The sequence below is a fragment of the Ammodytes marinus genome (assembly GCF_949987685.1).
Source record: "Ammodytes marinus genome assembly, chromosome: 15".
In the NCBI taxonomy this organism is placed as follows: domain Eukaryota; kingdom Metazoa; phylum Chordata; class Actinopteri; order Uranoscopiformes; family Ammodytidae; genus Ammodytes; species Ammodytes marinus.
Window position 1 is genome coordinate 24,328,897 of NC_137219.1, and position 26,512 is coordinate 24,355,408.

Genomic DNA, 26,512 nt, shown 5'->3' on the forward strand with positions numbered 1-26,512 from the left:
TGTTTAGCTTTGCAGGGTTATTTACTATATTAAATGGCATTATGAACTGGCACTAAAAGGGATAGCCTTTTAAAACAATTTGTATTCAACTAGCCTACTAATTATAGCTTTTTGGCCCAAAAGGCCTATCCTACAAAAATACCCCCAAAAGGGAAGTAGGCTAATGGTCATTCTCAAGACATAATTATTAGTTCTCAGATGCTAAAAGTTAATATTATACTTTTGTTCATTCTAAAAAAAATCTTGATAACTGTCTGTAAAAAACAAAACAATACAGAGGATCAATTATTTCACAATATTTATTTCCCACGTGCAAATAATCTCCTATTAGAAAATATACAGACAAGTTGTTGTTTATCACAAAAGCACAAAACTGTAAGTTTACACAATGACCTTTATATCACAATACACATTTCACTTGGTTTCACATGGCTATGAAAAAGTAAAAAATACAAAACATGTTTGTAGGCTAATATATAATATAATAGGCCTACTGTAGAATTAGAGTAGCTACTGAGAACTTTTAAATATTTCTGGAACAGTCTCATTTTTCCTCTGATAAATTATATAATACAGCAAACGATACCATCATGAAATAACGCTATTTTAATATAGTTTTTCCCATTATCCACAGCTGATGGCGTCGTAAAATAACTACTTTGTCCAAAGGGGCCGCTTGAATGAATACAAACTGAAAGTTATTGCAGTCACTTTAAATACTGTTTTATCTGGGCACTAAAAATGTATGTATCTTAATTAAAAATCACACACTTTCAAAACTAAGTATAGGCTACATTTAAAATTGTCTCTGATAGCCAGGACTGCTACTGTAAAACTTTGGTCTAAGACGGTCCAATCACCTTTGAACTCCTTAAACTGTTTTCCCTCTCCCTGCCGATCCCCAAAATAATTGTAACAACTAAACAATCATTACCAATCTATGTTGTGTAATGAAGTAGATAATGCCCGTACCAAACTGGTACCAGAGAAAATGATTATAATAATTCACTGTGATGTAACACAGCCACGGGCAAATTGGGTCCGACTTTATTTTGGTCTTCTCTGCATGCGTAACAGTGCTGCAATCAGAATGTACGCAAACAATGCTCTTGTTGTACACGGGATTAGTTGTTGTGTTATGGTTATGGATGGATGCTTTGTATTCGATTCTACCCAAAACAAAGATACTGAAGAAGGAATGCTCCCGGAGAAGTGAATACACAACAACACTTTCTCCACCAGAAACATTCATTATGAGAAAGAAAAAAAACTTTAACAATATCAATATATATTTTTTTTTGCACTTCTATCACTTACTTATTATTATTACTTACATTACTTACATTGAGTCACAATTTAGTGGCTTGCACTGTCAGGAGGGAATGTAGCCTTTCTTACAAATGAGATGTATGAGCAATATTTACACCAGTAATACTGACTTTAGAAGTAACAATTGACAGGGTTGTGAATGCAAAATGCAGGATTGTAATGCAAAACAGTAATGCTGAGAGTACACTACATGAGAAATCAACACCATGCAGACCTCTATCTACTGAAGCATTGAGAGGGAATTACAGATGGCTTTCGTCTGGCCAACAAAAGGAAAATGGACGCACTCCCAGTCCTGTCTTGTCTTGAACATATCTTCTGACATCTCCATCGCTGTTCTTAATACTCCTGTTGGCCCTCAATCAGGCTCACTTTGTCTGAAAGGTCATCAAGTAAGCTTTCAGTCAAGGAAATAGAATTTAGAGTTCTTCAAAAAACAAATTGACGTTTACAAAAAAAGCAACAATATAATTCAACAGGCTCAAATGTTGCATTCGTATTCAACTTACAATACAAATGTGGCTATTAGGTTCTAGCAGCCACCCAAGCTATAGTCCTTAACATTTTAAGGTGCTCAGAATGTTAGGCAGATATTTCTAAAAAAAAGGATATGTTTTCTGCTCAGCTCCTGGATGGTTGACTGCACTTTTCTCTGGAACGCAATCTGAGCTTCGCACATGCAGGCGTCTTCTTTTATTTCACCTCTCATTTCCTCTGAAAGAATGAGAAAGATACACAGAGAGTCAAAGCAGGTGGATGATGTTTTCATCTTGTTTAACTACCTCTTCGTTATACTCCTTTTGGCTACTTAGAATAAAGCAACACCGGCCATCTTATGTTCCTCTGTATGGATCAACGGAAGATATATTTTTACGTTCAATGTGAGAACATTTTGGAGCTTGCAAAATCAGACAAAAGTTAAGTGTTGTTCAAAATGAAAACATAAGCATAATTGATATTGATTTCAAATGATACTGCACAGATCAGGTACAATCATGATCTTTTTGTGATTGGGCTTAGAAAACAATGTTAAAAACGTTTCAATCATTCAAACTTGTTAATCACAACCAGCAGGGCTCACGGGTCAGGTGTTAATAAATGATATAAACACACATTGATAATCATTTGAGCAATATACTGACATACACATCCAATACAAATTCACAAAAAAAAATGGATAAGAACATGTAAATCATTCAAAACAAAGTTGTTGTTTTTTGGTCCTTTACTTGGACCAAATTTCACGCCGAGTTCAAACCAAAACTTCCATCTCCTTGGCAGTCTCTCATTCTTTAAGCCAGCAGCGGGGCACACTTTTATGTTCTACAACTGTAGATGGATGGATCAGTAGAGGCATTGCTTGTCGTTGAACACGGCAGCTTCGGTTGCAGTCAACTGCAGACTTCTCCACAACTACAGAAAGCAAAAAGACAAAAATTAAAGGTATTATTATAACTATTACAATCGATAAATTGTACACATTGTAACCGTTAATCTATAGACAGAAAGCCACCTATCAGTTTCCATGTATGCCTGACCAAACTCACACCTGAAATGTACATGTCTAAGCTTTTCTTCTCTCAGTCGGTGTAGTCTGCATTCAAACATTGTCAATGATTGACAGGTTAGGTTGACAGGGTAACAGAATGATGGTCATAGAAATGGGGTGACAATCTTTACCCTTCATTCTATTTGGTGCAAGCTACACCGTTGAGAAACTTGTGATTTGATGTTGCAAAAGCTTAACATGGACATTGCTACATAGGGAGTATGGCTGAAGCGTGATGTGTTGTCACAAACATGTCAGTGCTTTTTTCAATGGCCAAGCCTATAGAACCTTTTACAGGGCGTATACTATAGAGCAGAGATCAATCAATAGAGGACATCTATATTGGATTGTGGATTAGTAAACCATACATTCTTTTGTTTAACACTGGCATCTCACCTAAAATCATCTTGACTGAGGATGGTTTGAGAATGGCTCCTCCCAAGTCAAGCACATGGTCCAACTCATCTTTGACAAGGCCTCTTCAAGTATCATGGGGCAAGAGTGTTGAAGGAGCCCAGAGCCAGCTGTTGACTGGCTCTGGGTTGCTACTACTGGTAGTTCTCTTGAGGAATTGTGAAAATCAGGTCCATGTTTGCCACACCCTTCGGTAGATTAGTGACAGACTGGCCTGGCTCAACAACAGTTGTACAAGACAGCTCACAAGACAATAATACAAGAGCTTTGGAAGACAAATTCCTGTGTGTCAAGAACTGATTAAGAATGGAAACGTTTCAATATACAGACACCATTATGTATGCTTTAAAAAAAACTGGTCCTTACGTGAGCATGTTTTCTGGTCCGCATTCAACACGTATCCCACCCGACACTTGCAGTTGTAGGAGTCACCATTGTTGATACAAATGTGCTGGCAGTCATGTCCCTGAGCACATGCATCTGCACCTGGAAAGAGACACTCCCATATGTAACCCACTTGGTCTAAGTACTTCAGGATCAAGAAGCTCTTTATCATCATTACCTAAATATTCATAGAATCCTGGCCAAAACATGACAATATATACCTGTATGTCTAGCACAATTCAAGTGCCTGATCAGATCCTGAGATCCATACAGGTGCTATGGAACAGGACAAGACATATTGAGGTATACACCACCATTGTTAACTTAAAATAAAGAACTCTTACGTGAGCATGTTTTCTGATCCATGTTCAACATGAATCCCACTCGGCACTTGCAGAGGTAAGAGTTGCCATTGTTGACGCAAATGTGCTGGCAGTCATGTCCCCGGTCACATGCTCCTGAATCTGGTCCTGAAAAATAAAGCTTTCTCCTCAGTGATATATTCTCATGGCACTAAACACAACCATCTGGTTTTTGCAGAGCCTTTTCTTACAGCTTCCCCCTAAAAGATGCGGATGGTTCAACATTGAGACCAAAACATCTCAACAAGACTTAAGTGCCTCACCAGATTCTACTCCCCAGTTGGAATGGTCTGATGAACTTTGCATTTAAGCTCCAATGTGGTGCTTCCTAGAATATCTGAGATGCTGGATTACACAACAGCCACCAAAATGCATTTTGAAACAAATGAGGTTCTTACGTGAACATGTTTTGAGGTCCGTATTCAGTACATATCCCACATGACATTTGCAGATATACGAATCGTCACTGTTTTTGACACAAATGTGCTGGCAATCATGTTCCTGGCCACATGCATCCGATCCTGAAAAGAAACACTTCCACATCTGACTCAGCCGAACACCATCCATCAGAAGATCTTCTGACCCATTGAGACCCACCCCCTGAAGCTGCTGTGATATCAGCCAATTATTTGCACTGCAGAAAATAACGTGGTGAGTTTCTTGGGAATTCCAATACACTGCCCCAAAGACATCATATCTCATAGAAAGGGTTCTTACGTGAGCAGGTTTTCTGGTCTGCATTCAACACATATCCCATCCGACACTTGCAGACAAATGAGTTGTCAGTGCTGACGCAAATATGTTGGCAGTCATGCCCCTGGGCACATGTATCTGAATCTGAAAACAAACATCTCCACAACTGATGGTCTCAATTCACTTCACTCAAAGAGCCCATAGTAAATGATAGAGCATATGATCTGTTATTGGAATAGTCTCTAAAGCAGTCCTGAGACACAAATGTACAGGTTCTTACGTGAGCATGTTTTCTTGTCTGGATTCAAAATATATCCCGCTCGACACTCGCAGATGTACGAGTCATCACGGTTTTTACAAATGTGCTGGCAATCATGTCCATTGGCACATGGATCATAACCTGAAAGACACATGTGATATATATACGTATGACACATTGTACCAGGGCGTGCACCTGAAAACCCAAACTTTCATTGTCTTACGTGAGCATGTTTTCTGGTCTGTATTCAACACATATCCCTCACGACACATGCAAAGGTACGAGTTGCCATTTCTGACACATACATGTTGGCAGTCATGTCCCAGGGCACATGTATCTGAACCTGCAAAGAAACACTCACAATTGTAACTGACATATTTCAATGACAGCTATAAATACATCAAAGCACCATCAATCACTTTACGGTAATACTCATGAGTAATTCAATCATTCAAGACAAATTCCCAAATTTAACTTCCTAATCTTTTAGAATAACCCAAATTATTTGATGTTTAAGGGAAATGCACTGCGTCCTGAAATGCATATGCAGGTAAAATTCAGGTTCTTACGTGAGCAGTTTTTCTGGTCCGCACTCAAGACATATCCCTCACGACACTTGCAAAGGTATGATTCACCATTAGTGACACACATGTGCTGGCAATCATGTCCCTGGTCACATGTATCCAATCCTGAAAAGAGACACTTCCACAGCTAACACTTGTACCATCAAGATAATTAAAACATTTTGGTGCCACCAAATGCTTTGCGCCTTTTTCTGCCTTCCACCAAGCATATACGTTTTTGTAATCAGCCAATGGCTCTCCAATAAGACATGCAAATCACAAGGTCCAAGCTCTTACTTGAGCACGTTTTTAGGTCCTCATTTAACTTATATCCAAGTCCACACTTGCAAATGTACGACTCATCATTGTTTTCACAAATGTGCTGGCAATCATGTCCATTTGCACATGGATCAGAACCTGAAATGACAAATGTGATATGACATGTCATGACATCATTCAAGCAGGGCTTGGACTGATGAAGCTTCTTTCTGGCCATTATTTTTACAATTGATGATAACATATGTGTCCTAAGTGGCGTCTGACTCTCTGACTGTCATGTCCCTTGGTTTGAGTATTCAATTTTTCCAGAGATACTCCACAGGCAATTTGCTTAATGTTACATCTGTTGAAGAGCATTTGGGGCTGTGAATGGAGCATCAATCCTTTTACAATTTTTTTAAAATAATTTAAATAATATCAACAAAACATTTAGGTGTGTATCACCCCCAATGATCCAAATTTGCTGCCAGTTGAAACTAAACTAGACAATCCTAAACTAGGCAACCTACCATAGCTGATAGGTGTGTCTGCAGCTATTGCTGTCCAACGGACAGTTTGGGGCTGTATTTGTATCACACCAATTACATTCTTCAATCAGGAAAAGGCCTTTAACGGCAACAAGTATGTAAAATAACTTCATTTGGATGGAACCTGACACATTGTACCAGGGCATGCATTTTCAAACACAAACTTTCATTGTCTTACGTGAGCATGTTTTCTGGTCTGCATTCAACACATAACCCTCACGACACATGCAAAGGTACGAGTTCCCTTTTTTGACACATATATGTTGGCAATCATGTCCCTGGGCACATGTATCTGAACCTGCAAAGAAACACTCACATCTGTAACTAATGATTACAAAACAAATGATTTAAGCCTTGTTCTTTCTTCAAACAAGCACATGTTATGTTTTAATTTAACCAGTGGCACTCCAGTAAGACATATCACAAGGTCCAAGCTCTTACTTGAACACGTTTTTTGGTCTGCATTTAACTTATATCCCAGTCGACACTTGCAGATGAACGACTCATCATTGTTTTCACAAATGTGCTGGCAGTCATGACCATTTGCACATGCATCAGAAGAATCTGAAAACAGACATGTGTTAATGTAACTCAGATCTGATGACATCAATAAAGGAGAGCTCAAAATGGTTATTTTTTTACTATTCATATTAACTGTGGTTGAATGGTCTATTCTTCTTCCTCTATTAATGTGTTTCCAAAATCTCTGAGTTATTTATGCTGAGCTCACCAACTGAATTGGTGAAAGTCCTAAGAGCAAAGAGTAATATTAGTCTCAAGAGGCATTAAGAAAGCTTATCTGTACAAAGTACCTCAAGCCTTCTTGTTCATTCACAATTACAGTATGCTCTTAATCATAAACTACAATGTTCCTATCCAACAGCAAGACCTGGTGGTTTCAGATTGTTGTCAACCTAACAAACTGCTCTAAAGTACCATATCAAATGCCATAAGCTAGGATTTCAAACTTGGCAAAAAAATTGATCTACTAAAAGGATAATGGACATTTTGGTCAGCATTTAACGCAAATCCCAAATTGCACCAGATCAATTTGAATATTGACTTGCACACACTCAAACAGAACAAAATTGCCCAAGTAGCACTTGCTGTTAAGGTAAAGTTTTCAAGCTGTTTTGGCAAAGGGTATATTATTCAGATGTTGCACCACGTCATGTGCATGACATCAATTGGTAATGTTCATGCTTAAATGAGCATGTTTTCCTTCCCACATTCAACACATTTTCGAAACACACAAAGAGGCATGCTTTGCAGTGACCCTGGGCACACGTCCAAATCTGAAAAATGAAAATGTCTACATGTAACTAACCCAACAGCTAATTGTAGTACACTAGCGTTGCCTTAACAGTCACAAAAGCTAATCTGTGCCAGACGGTGTACAAAATTCAAGATGAACTGAACCTTCACTGCCTGATTTTTAAAATTATTCTAATCTAAGTATACCAACCACCAAAACAGAAGCAGAAGCTAGCCAGGAAGTGCCTTATGATATATTACTGTTCAATAATAGGAAAAGACTGGAAAACAACTATGTTTCTGTTTTTGACAGGTGATGAAATTCAACGTATTTCTACAGATTTTGTCTTGTAGAATATTCATAACTAGATGTGTGGGACAGCTATGTCAAGACTTAAGCAGTCTACCTGAAATCTCCAGGTTGTTACGTGAGCAGGTTTTCTGGTCTGCATTCAAAACATATCCAATTCGACACTTGCAGGTGTACGCATAATCAGCGCTCACGCAAATATGTTGGCAGTCATGTCCCTGGGAACATAAATCCATACCTGAAAAGAAAAATGTCCCACATTCGACATGAAGCCCTTATAGTGGAACTGAATGTAGTGTCTCGCCCAGCTTTTACCATGCACAGTATATGGAGGACACTGAGACTCTTTCAGTTCGCAAAACTGTTCAAAAGACAAGACATGTATGAAAAGTACTTACGTGAGCATGTCTTCTGGTCTGCATTCAGTACGTATCCCACTCGACACTTGCAGGTGTATGAGTCACCATTGTTGACACATATGTGCTGGCAATCGTGTCCCTGGGCACATGCATCTGGAACTGGAAAGAGACAGTCATATCATCTAACTGACATAGACTTGGGTTTAGTCTAAGGTAAGGGGTCTCTAATGTTTTCCCCAATGATTTCTAAATGTATAGTATATATTTATGTAACTCCCATTGAATTTTAAAATGTGCGTGTTGTCTGTGTCTGTCACAGCCTGTCTGTCGCAGCTCCAACTCCTAAGTGTTGCTGGCCAAACTACAACGGCTATCCAATTGGTTTTAGAACTCTAGCACCTGTCCATCTCACCTCATGCAGTATCCTCATCTCCTTTCGCCACCCCCCTAACCCTAACCTCTGGTCTAGAGATAGCAGTTAAGGAGGGCTTTGTGGACCATCTGAGTGGCCATCATTTCTCTGAGAGTTTGTGTCCCTCATCAGTCCAGGCCTTCAACATGTCCTGCTCGTTTAATTTGTGCTGAATAGTGTCCGCCCTAATCTATTTAGGGCAACCCAACACATTTGCAACAAGGGATGGTATGCAGTCTATCCACAGCACAACATGCTTTACTAAGTGATGCTTAAATGGACATGGAATTCCAAGGTTCTGTTGTAAATTCCAAAGTTACACATTCAACCTTTTTCAAGAATAGTTGGAATCATGCAGAAAACCAATGGTATTTAGTGACAAAAACATTGAGAAAAAAGAAAAATGATCCTTACGTGAGCATGTTTTCTTGTCCTCGTTCAAGACATAGCCCAAGCGACACTTGCAGAAGTACGAGGTGCCATTGTTGACACAAATGTGCTGGCAGTTATGTCCCTGTGCGCATGGATCCAAACCTGAAAGGAAACACTCCAATGTCTGATTGGCTTAGAATTAGTGACATTGATTGTGTGTTAGGCTTTTGTGTAAGTAAGAGTTTAGTAAGTATTGATTTATCGTGCACATGTTTGTAAAAGAGCCACATGGAGGTTAGTAGCCCATGCTTGATCTCTGTACTTCAACTGTAGTGAACAACTTTTCTGTTGTTAGTGAAGGAAGAGAAGCGGTCATTTGTCAGGATTTTCATTTAAATTCAGCTGAATAACTCCAATCTAGTTTTTTCAACAAAATATTCCATGCAGTTCAGACCATGCACACACATAGTTATGGATACGTTGATCTCAGTGAAACACTGAGGTTGGTTGAACTCATCCCAAGGTTTCAAAGCTGAAACAAGCTAAACAAGATTATGACTGGAAATCAGTTTTAGCACAGTGTTCAATAAGTTCAACCCCAGGTTACTTGCATGAATAGCATGGGTAACCAAAGCAGTTACCGTGTTAGTTTGGGTAGTATCAAAAGTTGAAGAAAATAATTTAAAGGTGACATTTAATTTAAAAAAATAAACTCGTGGACTGTTACTCAAACCTTTGAAAGGTCAGGGGGGGATTTTTTTATATGAAATAACTCTTTGTTACCTTGCAATGACTTTTGAGGATGCGTTACCTTTAGCTGTAGCTAAATGCTTGCTAATATCTTGAGCTATGATTGATTTAGCGCATGTTTTTTTGCCGTGCAGAATGAGTTATGTGAATGTGATTGCAGGAGCCAGACAGTGGAGCTGTGCAGCTTAGCACGTCTTCAGCTAACTGAGCAGAGTGCACGGCATGAGGCACGAGATGTCAGCGCAGAATGCAATGAGCAGTGCTGCCTGTGAAAAGTAAAGGCAGCGTCATATCAGGTCTCAACCATTTTAAAGTGCTCCAGGTTGTAGAATTAACTCTGAATTGGCTGATCAACTGGTGGTGATCAGAGGTCTTCTTCTTTAAATTGGTTAGTACATTACTGTCTGTGTACCTTGCCCCTTGTTCTTTTAAAGCAAAGAAGAGGACCATTGACTTTAGAATGGAGATGCCCCTCTATGGCGCTGCCCATACGATCACAGGTGCAATTTTAGAGGGACGGATCTGACGTACCGTTGTTTCCTTTCTGGTCATTTTCAATATTCATTCCATTCCTGTCTCTCCTGTCAATTAGGCCTAGTCCATAATCCCCGTTCCCGCCATCTAACGGAATATCCGCACTGCCGTTATCGTCATCCTTACCACACAATGTTTCCCTAAATTTGGAAGTGAGCTTCTCTATGACACCGTAGGTCTCCACATAGAAGACGTGTTCGTCGTGCGGGCGGCTGGCCATGATGCGGAGGGACATCATATCGGCTCTGTCTACTCCCACTCCGTAGATCTCGATCCCAGACGCCCGGGCTGCGGCCGACACATCCTCGACCTTGTCCTGGGGCCTCCCGTCCGTCACTATGATGGCTACCTTGGCGATGCTGGTGGACCTCACTCGGGCCCCTGCTTCTGCGGTGAAAGCTTTCTCCATGGCGGTCTTAATGGCCATGCCCGTCATGGTGCCCGAGGCCAGGGGCTCGACGCGGGCCAGCGCCTGCTTCATGGAGGACTTGTCGAAATACGTGTTGAGCAGAAACTCAATTTTCACCGTGCTGGCGTAGTTGACCAGGCCCACCCGCGTGGCATCCGAGCCGATCTCCAAGGTCTCCACCATGTCCTGCAGGAACTCCTTGGCCTTCTCAAACTCGGCGGGCCGCACGCTGCGTGAGCTGTCGACGATGAAGACCAGGTCTATGGGCCGGTTTCTGCAGTTGATCCTGGAGGCTGAGAGAAAACACACAAAGGATGAAAATAAAAAGACTGTTTTCTAATAACGTGAGACTGAAGATACACAAGGCATACAGCTATCACAACTTCTTGGAATGGGACTCCTGGTTTTCCCATGCAACATGCATTGCTACACATTCCTGTGCACTAATACTGTACACACACACACACACACACACACACACACACACACACACACACACACACACACTCATTATTTGACTGGTTAGAGATATTTTTAAATGAATTGAGAGGCAAAAAAGCTGATTAATATACAGCTTACATATTTTCAATGGCCCCTTTTAAAAGATACACTCCCTCAGGTCATTAGCTCTCGTTAGCCAAATCCCCAAAAGGTGTGTTACTGGGCTTTAGCTTATGATTTGGAATTGTGTATGACACTTTTAAATTTGCCAGAAAAGACTGTCCACAATTTTACCGTCAGTCGTTTGGGAGTTTAATGACAACACGTGGGTTATGGCTGAAGCTATGGTACCTGCACCACTGCAGCAGAGACACTAAAGTATTGAGCAGATTGCAAAGATGCAAACAGTGCAGTGTTGTGTTGCAGCTGTAAAAGCGACTGGCTTTTCTTAGGCAGCTGCTGATGGGAGGGCTGACAGCCATAAAACCTGGAATTAGTGCCCGCGGCTTTGCCAAGGCAGAGGGGAAAGTATTAGAGAGCAATGGATACTGTGGTTTAACTCAAGCAAAATGGGATGCGCAAATGCATACAGGGTGATAAGATCGATCATACTTTTCAATGTGAATATTACAGAAGGGAAAAGAGTATGCACCTCATGCTTTAAAGGCTGTTTTTGAAGACATATATAGCCTACATAATAGAACATTGTAATATACCTTACTATGCCCATTTGCTATTGAAATTATATTGCCTAATTCATGATGTATAAATTCGGTCAAAACTGAAAAAATTGTTAGGCCTATATGTAGCCTATATTTATTATATTATAAAAACTGGTATATGACACTTCGATTATGACTTTGGACAATAGCAAGGTAGTTTTAACTTAACCCCAGTTTGACACTCTTATGTAGCCTATTGACATGATATTATATTAAGCATCTGATTTAGTAAAAAATAAATACCCAGAAATCCTTTAAAAACTGTTTACTTTAAAAATCCAGAGGGCTCATTTAACAGTTTACACTGGCTGCTAGTCTAAAAAAAAGAAAGTGGTTGCAATAAATAAATGGCATATCGCTTAGCTCAGTCAGCACAAACCAGATTTAACATATAATTATCGCTTATGTTATTAGTCTATATTCATGTTGTTTTCAAGTAACAACAACACGTGTACTATGTTGTATTAGTCAATAACGAGGACATGTAAATGATGTTATTTTGCATACCGGGTCAGATTTGGGAAATGGGATAGGAGTAGCCTACTCTGTTTGATCTTGCTTCTTTTTTTGTATCCACATAGTTAAAATAGACTTTGAGAAAACACCTTCAGAACCGCAAGTGATGGGTTTTCAGAGATGCAGGTTATATTGCAGCTCTGTGTCTAGAATGCATTGGTAACTGACATTATTAATTAAAATAGAAGGCATTTTAAATATAGAACAGATAGCCTATATTGTGATTTAAAAAAAGTTTGTGCCGGATTTTCTCAACCCATGACGTCAAGCAGGAGGTTAGAGGCATCAAAGTTTTATTTCGCGCATCCACACAGCAGGTGGATGGATATTACCAACGAAGGAACAGGACGAACCCCATCCACCAACCTACCTCCATTGTCAGGTGTCCGTCTGTCCTGCGCCAGGTAATTGTTCGCAGGCCGTGCACCCTGCCTGGAGCCCCGGACTGTGATCGAACCCAGCTGGACCTCTTGGAGAGTATCAGTGGTTTGTTCTATGGTTTTTATGTCTCCAGAGCGCTGGCTGACCCTCGGGGGTGCCTGCGGGGACACGCGGGGGATATGGGGACTGATGGAGTGGATCTTACGCTTGTTAGGGTTGGACCCGTGCTGTTGGTGCGTTCCCGATGCCAGGATGCCTACAATACAGAGCAGTGTCCACATGGGTGAAGTCATGTTGTTTGGTGAAGTCCTGCACTCTCCGGTCAGCCACCTCAGCGCACTGTGTGTGACCTATTTATATGAGCTCCGCCGCGTCCACTCCACGGCCAACAAGGCGTGGGAAGCAAGAGGCCCAATCCAGAGACATTTGGAGAAAGGAGTGCGCTAGAGAGAGAGAGAGAGGGTTAGGCCTACTTTTCTGTCACTCTGAACAAGAATTGACTGAATGTGTCCTGACTATATACATCTATGATTCATTTAAAGATGCATTATGTAACTTTGAGAAGTGAAAATGTTCTTAAATAGCCTATATATTCTCATAACTGAATACACAATCTTGGATCCATGAAACACTGTTTGAAGTTAGAAAGATATACCTTTAGAGTTACTGTTTCACTGTCGTTGTTTATAGCAGCAAGGCCCACACTTTTGTTTACAACATATTCTAGTCTTTGACGTGCCTCAATATAATTTAGTTTTGATTCATGATGATATATTTATTCAAAACTAAGAATTCCATATAGAGAAAATATGTTTTGTAAACTAACTGCATGCTCTGCAAATGTGAACAAATCCCCCTCCCCTAAAGCTGCATAGTGAAACTTGCACGATTCAAATTTTTATATAAAACATAGGCCTACTGTATATGATAGGTAGACTAACGCCAAATCAGGAAACAAATTGTTGTAATAAAAGGCCTATCTTGACCTTTTTACGAGGGCCTGTATTGACGTGCAAGTTATGATATAAATATAGTATTTTCGTCATAAATCAACTGAACAAATGACTGTGATGGCATGATTCAAAGTGAACTGAAATATAAACCTCTATATTTTAAAGCGCAAGCTACTCAGTGAGTCTCTCCTCTACATATAGCATGCTGCCCTCTCATGGAAAGTAGAGCACACTTCACCAGTAGGTTAGAACTTGGTATCTTGAGGTGCTTTTTACATTTGAGGATTTCAGAGAAAAATTGGTGTATTATTTGTTTCAGCTAATAGGTACTATATACACCTAAGGTTGTTGTGTACCCACATGAATTATCATGGGGACACTGTCAATTGTAAAAAGTTTTATCCCACAACCACTATTTTGCATATTTTTTCATACTGTGGCTCAGATCCACAAATGGTTTATGACCTTGTTTTGTCGCTTACCTAAATCAACATGACAAAATGTCCCAATCTTACATATTTTTTTAATTAAGATATAATTGATAACTTGTGTAACATGGTGAATTCACTTTGCATGACAAAACAAGTATTAAGGGGGGATGGTTTTCTTACCAGTATCTCCATGTGAGATGGCTTGTGTAATGTGAACTACACATGATCACTTTTTAAACCCTATAAACGTAGATACAGGGGTTGGCTCAGCTTACTCACTGGCTCGACTTACCCCATACGTTTGGGGGTCTCTGGCCCTAAATAAAAAAGCATTTGCATGATTCAAATTCCTGCTTCGTTGGTAGAAATCATAAAGGAATCTTAGTGTGCTCTGTCAGTGACCATGAATGAATCCTCTTCTGTGAGAAATTCAAATCCCCTGGACACTCTCATGCCATCGTGTTTTTTGAGGATGTGTTAGTATGGCAGAAGGTGTTTTGCATCATGTTACAGGTTCTGATAACGCAAATGACATCACCTGACTTCCCAAAAATAGAATTGATATAAAAGCTGATGTCCAGGAACCAGTTTACACTCAAAGAAGAAGAACATATGTGCACACACATGTGTTAACCCATGGGTATCCACCATGCCGTTCCTGTTAGGGTTATTTGTCAGTATCGTGGGTGTATTTTGCCCTTGTTCAGGAGAGACTCGCCCTCTTCATGCATACTCTCCTGGGGACATCATCATTGGAGGACTCTTCCCTATTCACTTACAAACCGACAGAAACACCACACATGAACCGCTCTTCTGTAGCAAGTAAGTATTGCTTTGTTGAAAATCAGACCGTTGACATTGGTGGTGTGGTGGGGGGCCCTTATTGTTCAGAATGCCTTTGTGCCCTTTTTTAAATCGTTATTCAAACCATTGTATTTAACCTGTCAGCTAATGGGACATCTACATTTTCCTAACAGTGTAACAGAGGGCCCCTTGACCTGGCGTCAACTAAGGGCAAAAATGAAACTTTATTTTCTACCATAGGTAACAACCCAAGCAGCACATGAGCCTCTCGCTGTTTGTTTTTTGTCTGAAGGGGCACCCTTATGGGACACTTCAGATCGTTCATGCCCCTCTGGTTTGAGATTTAGGAAAAAAATTATTGCATTTACTCAATTTATTGAACATGTTAAAATAATACAAACACAAAGTAAAACCTATAAGCAGTCAAATAAAAACAAATGGGATCCTCAGCAACAGAAAGGATTCTCAAATAATATTGCTCATGTTCAAAAAGGGCTAATCGGAACAGCTGTACCTTAGGGCATAAATAATGCTCTTCTTTTTTCGATCATAGGGGCTTAGTATCACATGAGCCCCTTACAGAGCATGCATGCATGGCCCCACGTCTGTTCACATCAAGGAGGTGACCTTTTTTATTTTTTACACCTTGGAGAGTCTTTGCACCTCACTGGTTGACATTGACATGACATATGATATACTACTATAATTTTTCGTAGAAATTCATCTGTTGTCTTTACATTTTTCCAGGCATGATTTGCAAATGTTCCTAAACTCTCAAATGATGGTATACACAATCAGAGAAATAAACCAGCGTATACCAAGGCTTCTGCCTAACTTTACCATTGGATACGACATGTATGACACCTGTAGCGATGTCAGCTTTGCCATCAGAGCAACGCTGGAACTTCTGAAGGAGCGAGATCCCCAGAGCTATCCAGCAACCACAAACGTTCTATCTGCTTTACCTGAACCCAGAACCAAGGCGGTGATCGGGACAAGCCAATCTGAGATATCAATAGCTGTTGCACGAATCTTTGCTCTGAAATCAGTTGCCCAGGTCTGTTTTCTCCTTGCTTGATTCTGTCCTATTTACTACATTTAAAAAGCAAAATATTTTGGATGCCTTTGTATAATTCTATGCATGTCATGAGATTATAGCATAATTCTCTTGTAAATGTAAAATTTGGTTACATATACTGTAATAATGGTGTGTATATAAACGGTCACGTTCCTTTGCTGTTACTTAAACCGCAAACTGCATGTTGAACAATTTCAACTTGATATGTTCCTCATTCTTACAGATAAGCTATTCATCAACTAGTGAGGTGCTCAGCAGCAAGTGGAGGTTTCCCAGTTTTCTGCGAACAATAGCAAGTGACGAGTTTCAGACCAAGGCCATTGCTGAGCTGGTGAGCCTGTTTAACTGGACAACAGTGGCCATTGTAGGGAGTGATGATGAGTACGGGAAGTACGGCACTGAGCGACTTGTGGATTTGTTCCGTAAGGGGGACATTTGCATTGAATTCACTGACATTCTGTCTGGTAACTTTGCACAAAACAACAAGAGGCTAGATAAGCTAATGAGTAATATCCAAAACTGCTCTGCCGAGGCCATCATCATTTTCACCAAGACCTCCAACGTTGCTGTTATCATGAAGGAAGCTATTAGCCGCAAAATCAACAGAACTTGGGTCGCAGGTGATTCTTGGTCCACCTCCTCGCAGATCTACGAACTGCCGGGTATTGAGAAGATCGGGGAGGTTTTTGGATTCATCTCCAAGAGGAATGAGGTGCCCGGTTTTAGAGACTACGTCATCTCAATGTTCAACGGGACCACTAACAACATCTCCAAACATTTCCTGAGTGATGATTATAAACACGACGGGTCAAAGACAAGTCTGAACCTAAGCCGGTTGGCCGATAACATTAACCAGGATGTGTCATACAATACCTACTTGGCTGTTCAAGTCATTGCTGAGGGTCTAAGAAGCTTGTTAAAGTGTGACAACCAGCACTGTCAGCGGGACGCCAACTTCACAGCGGCGGAGGTACAGTGAAACGGTTCTTGTGGGCATATTTTTCATTGCTAAATAGTTTAGAATTCTTGGAAATACGCTTCTTCTCTTTCTTGCAGAGCTCGATGAGAATATTGATAACTCTCTCGTAGTCGTGTGGTAAATATAAGGCCACAGGCAGCCTGGCTAGCTTAGCCTAGCATATGAAAATGGAGGGGTGTGGTCAAATTGAGCTGTTTCCTGCCTGTTTGACCCCCTTATGCTAAGCTAGAATGACTAGCTTCAGGCTGTAGCCTTGTAGTTACTTCACAGTTTTTATAGAACTTCTCCTGTAAAACTTTGCAAGAAAACGTAAACGCAATATGCAAAAAAAAAAAGTCAAACAATTCCTTTAAACAAACTTAATTTTTTGTTTTGTTTGTCTTCATAGCTTCTAATGGAAATCAAGAAAGTCAACTTCACTGTGAACAACACCACACATCTATTCTTTAACGAGAATGGAGACCCCCATTTAGGATATGACATTATGTATTGGAACATGACTGAACCAAAGCACTCACTGGTGAAAACAATTGGAGAATACGGGCCGGATGGAATAATCAATCTTCCAGGTTACCCTGTTGAAAAAATGCAGAGTGTGAATGTGAGGTCATATTTTCTTCAGATACTCTATTTCCCCAAATGCTTTATGTTGTTCATGTCGTACTGATTCAGTTTTGTTTCTCACAGGTAACTTGTTACAACTGCTCTAAAAGCTGTGAACCGGGGCATGAGTTGAAAATAAAGGAAGGAAAACAGTGCTGCAAACATTGTGTTCAATGTGCAGAGGGACAGTTTTACGATCCAAATGGTAAGTGTTTTATTATTAATCTGAAGAGTTTATATATATATAATTTTTTATGGTTAAGGTATTGTATGCACACACAGACAGTGGAAACGTTTCGGTCTATTTGATTAGATCTCTGTTTTGGTAACAGTCAACCACAACATTTGACTATATTCACCAGAAACTGGATAGGACTTTGTGGCACAGTGCTAAACCTGTTTCAATCCTATTTGAAGGACATGGCATCAGACAAAATATCAATTGGATGTGCCACAACTTTTCTCCAACTAAAGCAAACAAAACATTATGCAAATTTGGCAATATCTGACACCACATGCATCTCTAAAAAAAAAATCTAGATGTTGGATAAAGCCACAGTTAAAATCTATAATTTCATTTTTACAACATATTAGTGTCCAAATAATTTTACTCAACTGATTCTGGATAGAGCCTTTCTTCATTTTCTAAATGAAAAGAAAATGTACAGCTCTAATAACTGCATTTTCATTATGTTTTTGTATCATAAATCAGACAATCGACAACATATGAACAAATCATTCTGCAATAACCTCTGTACTAGTGCTATGAATGATTATGGAAAGTTTAGTTGATGTAAGTGCTTTAGAAGTTGGGCATTTTAAATTGCATTGGTCACTTGTATGTCTCACACAATCCTCCTTGTTGTCTTTGTTCACCTCTACTGCTAGAGGAGCGATGTGAACCCTGCGGCCAACGGCAGTATTCATCTCCACAGAGGGATGTGTGTTTGAACAAAACTGCTGATTGCCTAGGGTGGTCACATCCCTTCATTATCATTTTGACTTGCTTGGAAGTCTTTGGGATCATCGTTACCATTACGATTGCCATTTTGTTTGCAATCCATCGCAACACTCCCATTGTGAAGTCTGTTGGAGGTTACTTGTGTTTCTTAGAGCTTTTGTCATTGCTGGTTTGCTTCTGCCTTACATTTAGCTTCACGGGAATACCCACTAGGGCTTCATGCATGGTGGGTATGCCTCTCTTCTGCATAGCCTTCTCCCTTTGCATCTCCTGCATCCTGGCTAACCTTCTACAAATCTTAGTGGGCTTCCACTTTGACGTGGGTTCAGGGTCCTGGATTAAAAAGCTCAATCGGCCGTTGGCTGTGGTGACCATTGTCCCTGGAATCCAGTTGGTGCTATGTGTGCTATGGCTGCGCTTGTACCCCCCATCTCTTCATGAACACATATTACCTGAGACCATCCTGTGGCAGTGTCACAAAGGCTCCAATAACTTCTTCATAGCCATGTTAGCCTACAATGCTTTCTTGGCCACTGTTTGTTTCCTGTTTGCATACAAAGGTAAACAGTTGCCAGATTTGTACAAAAATGCAAGTTTAATCAGCATCAGCATGTTATTGTATATAATCATTTGGATCCTCTTCATCCCGATTCATATCAGTTTGTTTGGCGAGTACAAACAAGCCATTAAAGGGGCAGCTATCATCGTTTCTAGCTACAGCATCCTGGGCTTTCACTTGGCTCCAAAGTGTTACATCATGTTGTTCAGGAAAGAGATGAACAACGAGAGCGCCATCACAGAGTACATCAAGACTCATTACGAGATGAAAAACATTGCTGTGGTTAGATCATGATCTCACATGCGTTCTTTGCAGATGCTTGTTAAAGCTAAGTGTGTTACTTTTTTTCATATAAATGAATGTTGTTTGCATTCAAGCCATCGTTCATTTTGCTTCATTTTGTATTGACGTTGTAACGTTATGTATAGGTGAGAGATGTTTGTCATAAAAGGCTGTAAACATAATGTAAACAAATAAACTTTGAATTGTCTACGTGACTACAGCATGACTGCACCATATGTACCTGAGCTTGAAGACAATTGATCTGCTCAATCATGGCTAACATACCAATTAACCAGGGGTTGGATAATAATTGTAACTGAACTTCTGCCGAATGATAACATGGATATAACAGCTCATAAAACGGTATAAACAATATACCATTTGGATTTCTCTAATTGTAATAATATATTAATTGCCTAACTGTTATTTGTCAACTAAATTAACTCTGAACAGTACTTTTGTTAATTGTCAGTATAATTACACTTAGGGTTAATTTAAATGTAAAATTCTTAGAAAGAGTTGTAAGTGAAAGCTGTTCTAGAGATGAAGTCAATCTCTGGAATAAAGTTGACTGGTTGAAGATTAAACATTTTATAAAATCCAGTTGATGCATTGTGTAAAAATTAAATCAAAGATCAGGAATGATTTGAGGGAATAATGTGCTACTTGCATAAAGGGGCCTTTTCAAGGCTATCGATTCTACACTGGCATCCAAAGTAAATGACCATGCATATGACTATAGCAAAGCTGTGAGTGAAAGGTCAATTATAGTACAAAGAAGTCAAATGAATCTGTCACAGCCGTTATTGATGACGTATGCAAAGTTTAGCATGTTACACAGTGGCAGTGTATGGACTTCTAGTTCATAATGCCTATTCAAGTACTTCAAATGTTGCCTCATGCACAAAACACACAAAATCCATAATTCAGCTCAAGTTTATTTATTAAAAAAATACAAAACTTCAAAAAGTTTCATAGGAAAGCATTAGGAATTTACAATCCGGTCTCTTTTGTATCCATTTCATATGTATGGTTAAACACTGCTTATTAAAAACATGATCAACTTCTTGCCATCAATACAAAATGACCAAAAACAAAGAAAAAATAAAATAAGGAGAAGAGAGGGGGACAGTGTGCTTTTTGAGACCCTGTGTTTTAAGTGTTAATCTTGAAGATTTGTTTTGGGGCACCTGTAGTATCCGGTGACCAGGACAAATATAAGGAAAACATGCTTGACTTTATAATTAGTATATGTAGCTATAATGCTGAATGACTACTCCGTTTTGACATGAACCTGATGGTTACATGCATTTCCTCTGAGCAACTTTGTGTGTACCTATACATATAAAAAAAAAAAAAGACACACCAAATATGATATACATCAACATCTTTAAGATTAACACTTGAGTGGTTCTGTACAGAAGTGGAGATCGTGGAAATATAAATAAACATAGCAGCCATTTGAGGAATTAAATCAACTCTCCAAACACCTCTTCCAAGTTACTTGCTTAAGGTGTGACTTCCGTAGTCTTAAGTGAAGTAGATTTTGTGATTTAATTTTGCATAGCAGCAGTTTCACACACCATATTCTCATTCAGCTAACTGGTTCTTCTTCAACAGTACTATAATTTTTACAGTCTCCCACAGCAACAACTTCAAGTAGACAGTCGCTCTGTAACACTCCTCTTGGAACACACAGAGAGACTCGGAGTGTGATTTAGCCTCATTTCATCGAGGGTCGATCCCCAGCTTCCATACAGAACACAGTAATGTGTGCAACAACATGTCCCTCTCATTCTCCTGTCAAGTAACTGGCCTTGTAATGTCACATACATTGGGGAGAAAGGGGTAATTAAAAAAAAGAACCTTCTCCAGTAATTAATAAAAAGGACGCTAAATCTAGAAACATTGTGGAGATGTATAGTTTGCATTTAAACCACATTGGCCTGGCAGGGCTTAGTAGGAATCTCCAAGCTGCTCTCGCGGCCACAGAAGGCTGGCACTTCCAGACAAGTCTCCTCCACCGGAGCTGGCATGCCCTCAGAACAGATCTGCTGCGCATGTTGCCTTAAGGAAACAATACAGTTTAAAGTTAGATTGACTTAACACAAGATGCACTTCAACCTAACACATTGTTCTCATGTTTACAACTCATTAGTTAATGAAGACTTTGCACTTGTGTGACTTCTACTCACCAGGCAGTGCGTGACATGACATAGTAAAGGTCAGGTCTTTGAAAGCCGTTGAAGGTGGAGGAAGCTGCCACAGTGTATGCGCCCATGTTCTCAAAGACCAGCCAGTCACCAACATGCTGCTCAGGCAGGTCACACTGCTCCACTATGCGATCAAGGCCGTCACATGTTGGGCCCCAGATACTGCAGGGGTACATGACCTCATCGGACTTTGGCTTCTATTGGAGAGATATGGAGTGAAGGCACACACACTGTTAGCGTTGACCGTTTGGATGGTGGGAAATGGTTGCCATATCAAATCTTTCAATTGAACTTACCTTAGGTAATATTGGCAAACAGTGAGCATGGTCATAGAGTATACAGTTGAAGGATCCGTACACTCCATCGTTGACATAGTACATCATAGTTCTATCATTGGTCCCTTCGTCTTCCTCTGAACAAAGGAAACAAAAGAAATCCTTAAACTACTGAAACATGCCACAAATGTGCTTTCAGAATGAGTTAGTTTTCTAAAGTCATAATTCATCTGAAATCAAGGCTGTTACCGTCAGAGGCTGCGTCGTCATCGATGATGACCTTCTTGGCAATGATGTTCACAACCAGTGTGTAAGCAGAGGCCACGTAAAAGCGCCCTGGCTCAGCAATGATCTTAACACCAGCGTCAGCAGGGAAATACTTGTCCAGCGCTGGGTTGATAACTGCAGTGATCTAGAAAAAATAAATAAAAAATAAAACTCAGTTCAATATCAGACTATAAAAGCACCATAAGTGTTTTTTTTATTATTATTCCAATTCGGATAGAACATATTTTAGTTCTATGAAACATAAAATGAGAAAAATTAATACCTCTTCGAATTTGAGTTCAGCATCGTCTGAACCAGGGAAACCACCTCCGATGTCCAACAGGTCCATGTTGTAGCCCACCTCATTCTAGAACAAAAAAAATGAACACTTAAGTTTACTTGGCCCAAACCCCAAATAGAACACAGTACCCTATGCATTTGTCAAAACTCACCCCAATATCAAAGACACAGCGGGCATCAGCAATAGCCTGGGTGTAGGTCACAGGATCAGTGCAGCCACTGCCAACGTGGAAGCTGACGCCGATCACATTCAGCCCCAGTTCTTTAGCTTTCTCCAGGAGACCGCGGCAAGCTTTGAGTTGGGCCCCAAACTTCACACTCAGTCGACACACCGCCTTTGAGTCATCTGTGGCAATACGCAGCACCAGTCTGGACAAATGCAGAAACCGTTAGTAAAAAACAAAAAGAAAAAGGCAAAATTATAGGGTAGCAGATCTAAAAAAAGGTAATAAATGGCTTACTTGGCATTTTCATGATAGCGGGCAACTTTCATGAGTTCCACCTCGCTATCAAAGGTCATCATCTGGACCCCGTGGGCAGACGCATACTTGATCTGAGAAACTTGCTTGCAGGGGTTGGCATAGATGATTCTGCTTGGATCCACTCCCAGAGACTGAACCAGCTGAATCTCAGTCTAGAGGGGGGACAATGCCAACAGTCAGCAACAAAAATAAATATCTTCGTTTAAAAACACAAGCTGCCAATGCAATAACAGCTCAACTGTCACACTTTTCTGCGGCGTTATTCAGTGCAACATTAAGTTCCATAACATTTTTCCCCAACATGTACCTTGCTTGCACAGTCAAAGCCGGTTCCCAGGGATGCCAGTGTTGTAACAACAGCCCGGCTGTCGTTGCATTTGACTGCATAGAAAGGAGTGACGCGAGGCAGGGCCCTGGACCAGCGCAGGTGTTTCTTCAGCACGTCTCCCAAGTCACAGACATAGAAGGCATCTCGGTCATCCTGTGTTGAGAGTGGATGAGAAAAAGGCATTAAGAAAAGGCAGTCCTTCAAAAACATATAAGATACAATTGAACATTTTAATAGAACTTTTATTTTCCCCATTCATTTGCACAACCAAGCTCTTAAGAATGAAGTAAAGGAAATGCAATTCAATACCAGAAACCTGATCAGGAGTGTAGGATTACAGTTAAACAGTAGGCTTTCAGTTGTGTAATGTCCACCTGAGATATGAGGGCCCATTTGTATCTCCTAAACAAAGCAAGACACTTACCGACATGGATGACTCATTCATCTTCTGCTCAACAATATCCCGGGCAGTGAAGCCCTCCTCCAGGAAAGAGAATTCAAGCGGAGTGGGAATGGCAGTGTTCATGGTCACAAGTGGTCCTTTGATTCACACTAGTAAACTGGAAAAGGGAGGAGGGACACATTAAGATTGCATTCAGCTTGAGAACAGTGGCTTTTGTGTCCTTGGCTACTAAAGTCTATTTTAAAATCACCACTCGTGGGTAACAGTGCATGTGCGAGTAATTCTCATAGCATGATACTTGACTGAATGACAACTGAGTTATATTAGGCCCATTATATGTATGGGGCGGTGAGAATGCAGTATAGCGAAGAGTTGCGAACAGACAGTGAGACACTTACTTGAATATGAAAGCTGGAAATGGAGTTACTTTTTCTCAGGTGCAGAGAAGCCAAGGCGGTTCACCAGTGAATTGAAATCCTTTTAAATAACACTCGAGGCCTTGGCCTGCTGAGTAGCCAGTGTGTATATTCCTAGACTGATGATTCTGTAAACAAGAGCAGTTGACAAAGTGTTAACATAAAAACTGCATTTCCTCAAGGGGAAAAAGCTTAAGCAGGAAAGGATATGCACAACTATACATGTTCTCCACTTAATGTATTTTAAAGCCCAAGTATATATTTTTTTTAACTATGAATTCAGAATTTTGCATTATTACAAATAAAATGTAAAAAAGTTAAGGATAACTTTATAAAATCATTATGATTCTTTCAAAATTGAAAAGACTAGAGCCATGCGTGCAAAGTGGTTGACGTCTAGCTTTGAGTCTTTATTAGCGCTCCATTTTATAACTTTGGCATGACAACTGTACACCATATGTACAAAAAAAACTAAACGAATTGAGCATTTAAGCCCCGCCCAGTAAAGACTTAATCCAATCACAAAGAAGGCCCGCCTTTAATTTACAAGAACGGCATTAGAATGAATCAATCAGTGACTTAAAAATGACGCACACGTCATCAGGCCTGTTCCATGAAGAGCTCTACTTCCGGCCATGCGGCAATTTAGCATTTCCAGTTACCGTTGACGTGGTTTGGGTTTATCCCGTTTTACACAGCTGTTCAAAACCCTGTTAATAACTAATGTCAACGCACTTAAATATTTGTTCCTGAAAAGTTGCCATCACAGGCAAACAAACTTGTGCCGTTTAGTTAAATCACAAATAAATTAAAAATTGCTAGCTTACTAGCTAGGTTAGCTTACCGGCATCTGGACGTTGCCGGTATTTATTTTTAGGTTACAGCCAAGAGCCATTTCATTTTCAAATTAATTATTATTTATCAAGTGACTTTTCTTTGCGGTTTTTAAGCCGCCATGGTTGGTCTGTTAGCTCACGTTAGTATAGGTGACTATATAGAATTTTGAGCTAATATGTGACGATTAGAGTAATACGACAGCAATAAGTCCTTTTCTTACCTTAAAAAGCATTTACAAAGAGTGTGTCCATTAAGCCAGAATGCTGGGATTGAAAAATAATCGCTTCTCCTTCACTATGCAGTCTTCAGTTGACGAGGGCGCCTCTTTACAGAGACTGAGAGCAGAGTGAAAGCCGGTTGAGGCGCACAGAGTATTTATAGAGAACTGGTTACTACGGCAACGCAGCCAGCTGAAACCGGCCTTCTAACCACGTTAGAACCGGTTTAGCCTTGTCACCTCATCCCCATGGAGGGAAAGACAGACAGAAAGACAGACAGACAGATAGACAGAAAGACAGGCCGCTAGACAAGTACCACAAACACAAGATTACAAAAGGTATCACAGCCAGTTTAAACTGGCTCCTTCTTTGCATAAATAATGGTGGGTAAGTCAAGGCAGAGATAGTCTCAAGCAGACAAAGCACCATGGACCTATAAGAGGTTAGCCTCACTTTAATGTCTGGCTCCAGCTTGTACCGCCACTTGGTTAGAAGTTGCCTTAGCTCACTGAAAATATATAGCCTATATTATGTAGGCTAAGAGTAAGATCGTTAGCCCGCACGCGCTCCCCCCTGGCAAGTGAAGCACAAAGGAAATGCCATCTTAAATATCTTTTATCATTTTTTTTTTAAATAGCAACCTATTCTGTCCAAATGTAGGCTATTATACTGTTTGGTTTCAAGTAGGCCTATGAACAAATAGGGGAAGCTTGCAGGACAAAAAAAATATTAAATTAATGTTTTGTTTAAGTAACCTAGGCCTATCCTGACATGCCAGTTTTCCTTAATTTGCTGCACCGGGTCACCAGGATTTGCTCAACTAACTAATGAAATAGCGTATTTTCTACAATTTAACTATTCCAAATTATATTTAGTGTGTAAAACATCAAATACATTTGGACCGCTCCTGACACCGTGGGCAGCATGCATTTGACTTCAATCTGTCAATCTGTTCTCTAAAATAGAACTCTAGGTGGGCTCGCGCTTAGAACTAGCCCACTATGGATTTAAAGGTGAAGTAAGCGGTTTATTTATGTTAATACAAGTGTAACATTGCTTTATTCATACAGTGATCACTTACATAATGTGCGCGTTTCATATAGCCGATCTCTCAGTCAGCTGCTTTGCATGTAATCGGCAAATAAACTTATTGTAGTATCCCGAAATTTTTATCCAATCAGAAGAGCGAACGCTACAAACCGTCACTCGTCTCATTAATATATAGTATATACACTCCATGGTCTCACTGCCGGTGCACGTCGCCAGAGCAACAGATGGGTGAATGTGTATGTGCCTACAATGGC

General features: G+C 40.1%; 3 protein-coding genes across 3 annotated transcripts; 1 reads left to right on the plus strand and 2 right to left on the minus strand.

Moving 5' to 3' along the window:
* Nucleotides 1-1,903: 1,903 nt before the first annotated feature.
* Nucleotides 1,904-13,112, minus strand: LOC307262002 (uncharacterized protein; the record flags this gene model as incomplete). The annotated part of the gene is made up of 14 exons (XM_080042732.1): nt 1,904-2,043; nt 3,659-3,778; nt 4,021-4,146; nt 4,437-4,559; nt 4,756-4,875; nt 5,012-5,131; nt 5,214-5,333; nt 5,560-5,679; nt 6,538-6,657; nt 6,801-6,923; nt 8,322-8,441; nt 9,109-9,228; nt 10,348-11,052; nt 12,809-13,112. 14 exons carry the CDS (start codon nt 13,110-13,112, stop codon nt 1,904-1,906), a joined length of 2,481 nt encoding a protein of 826 aa, XP_079898858.1.
* A 1,740-nt stretch (nt 13,113-14,852) lies between these two features.
* LOC307262003 (G-protein coupled receptor family C group 6 member A-like) lies at nt 14,853-19,481 on the plus strand (the record flags this gene model as incomplete). Its single annotated transcript, XM_080042733.1, has 5 exons — nt 14,853-15,025; nt 15,755-16,064; nt 16,309-17,055; nt 17,453-17,633; nt 18,682-19,481. 5 exons carry the CDS (start codon nt 14,853-14,855, stop codon nt 19,479-19,481), a joined length of 2,211 nt encoding a protein of 736 aa, XP_079898859.1.
* A 908-nt stretch (nt 19,482-20,389) lies between these two features.
* On the minus strand, nt 20,390-25,580 carry odc1 (ornithine decarboxylase 1). Its single transcript, XM_080042098.1, has 11 exons — nt 25,211-25,580; nt 24,136-24,281; nt 23,759-23,894; nt 23,314-23,487; nt 22,986-23,158; nt 22,677-22,893; nt 22,508-22,591; nt 22,207-22,369; nt 21,979-22,094; nt 21,665-21,879; nt 20,390-21,536 (listed from the first exon to the last, which is right to left on the minus strand). The coding sequence occupies exons 3-11, from the start codon at nt 23,858-23,860 to the stop codon at nt 21,401-21,403; spliced, it is 1,380 nt and encodes a 459-aa protein (XP_079898224.1). The 5' UTR covers nt 23,861-23,894; nt 24,136-24,281; nt 25,211-25,580; the 3' UTR covers nt 20,390-21,400.
* Nucleotides 25,581-26,512: the final 932 nt, after the last annotated feature.

What these genes read in the sequence shown, in the direction of transcription:
- odc1 (XM_080042098.1), bottom strand. Translation starts at nt 23,860, where the DNA reads ATGAACACTGCCATTCCCACTCCGCTTGAATTCTCTTTCCTGGAGGAG. An exon ending in GCTTTGACTGTGCAAGCAAG is followed by an intron (nt 23,159 to 23,313) that starts GTACATGTTGGG and finishes TCCCCCCTCTAG; the next exon opens with ACTGAGATTCAGCTGGTTCA. An exon ending in CTGAACTCAAATTCGAAGAG is followed by an intron (nt 22,370 to 22,507) that starts GTATTAATTTTT and finishes TATTTTTTCTAG; the next exon opens with ATCACTGCAGTTATCAACCC.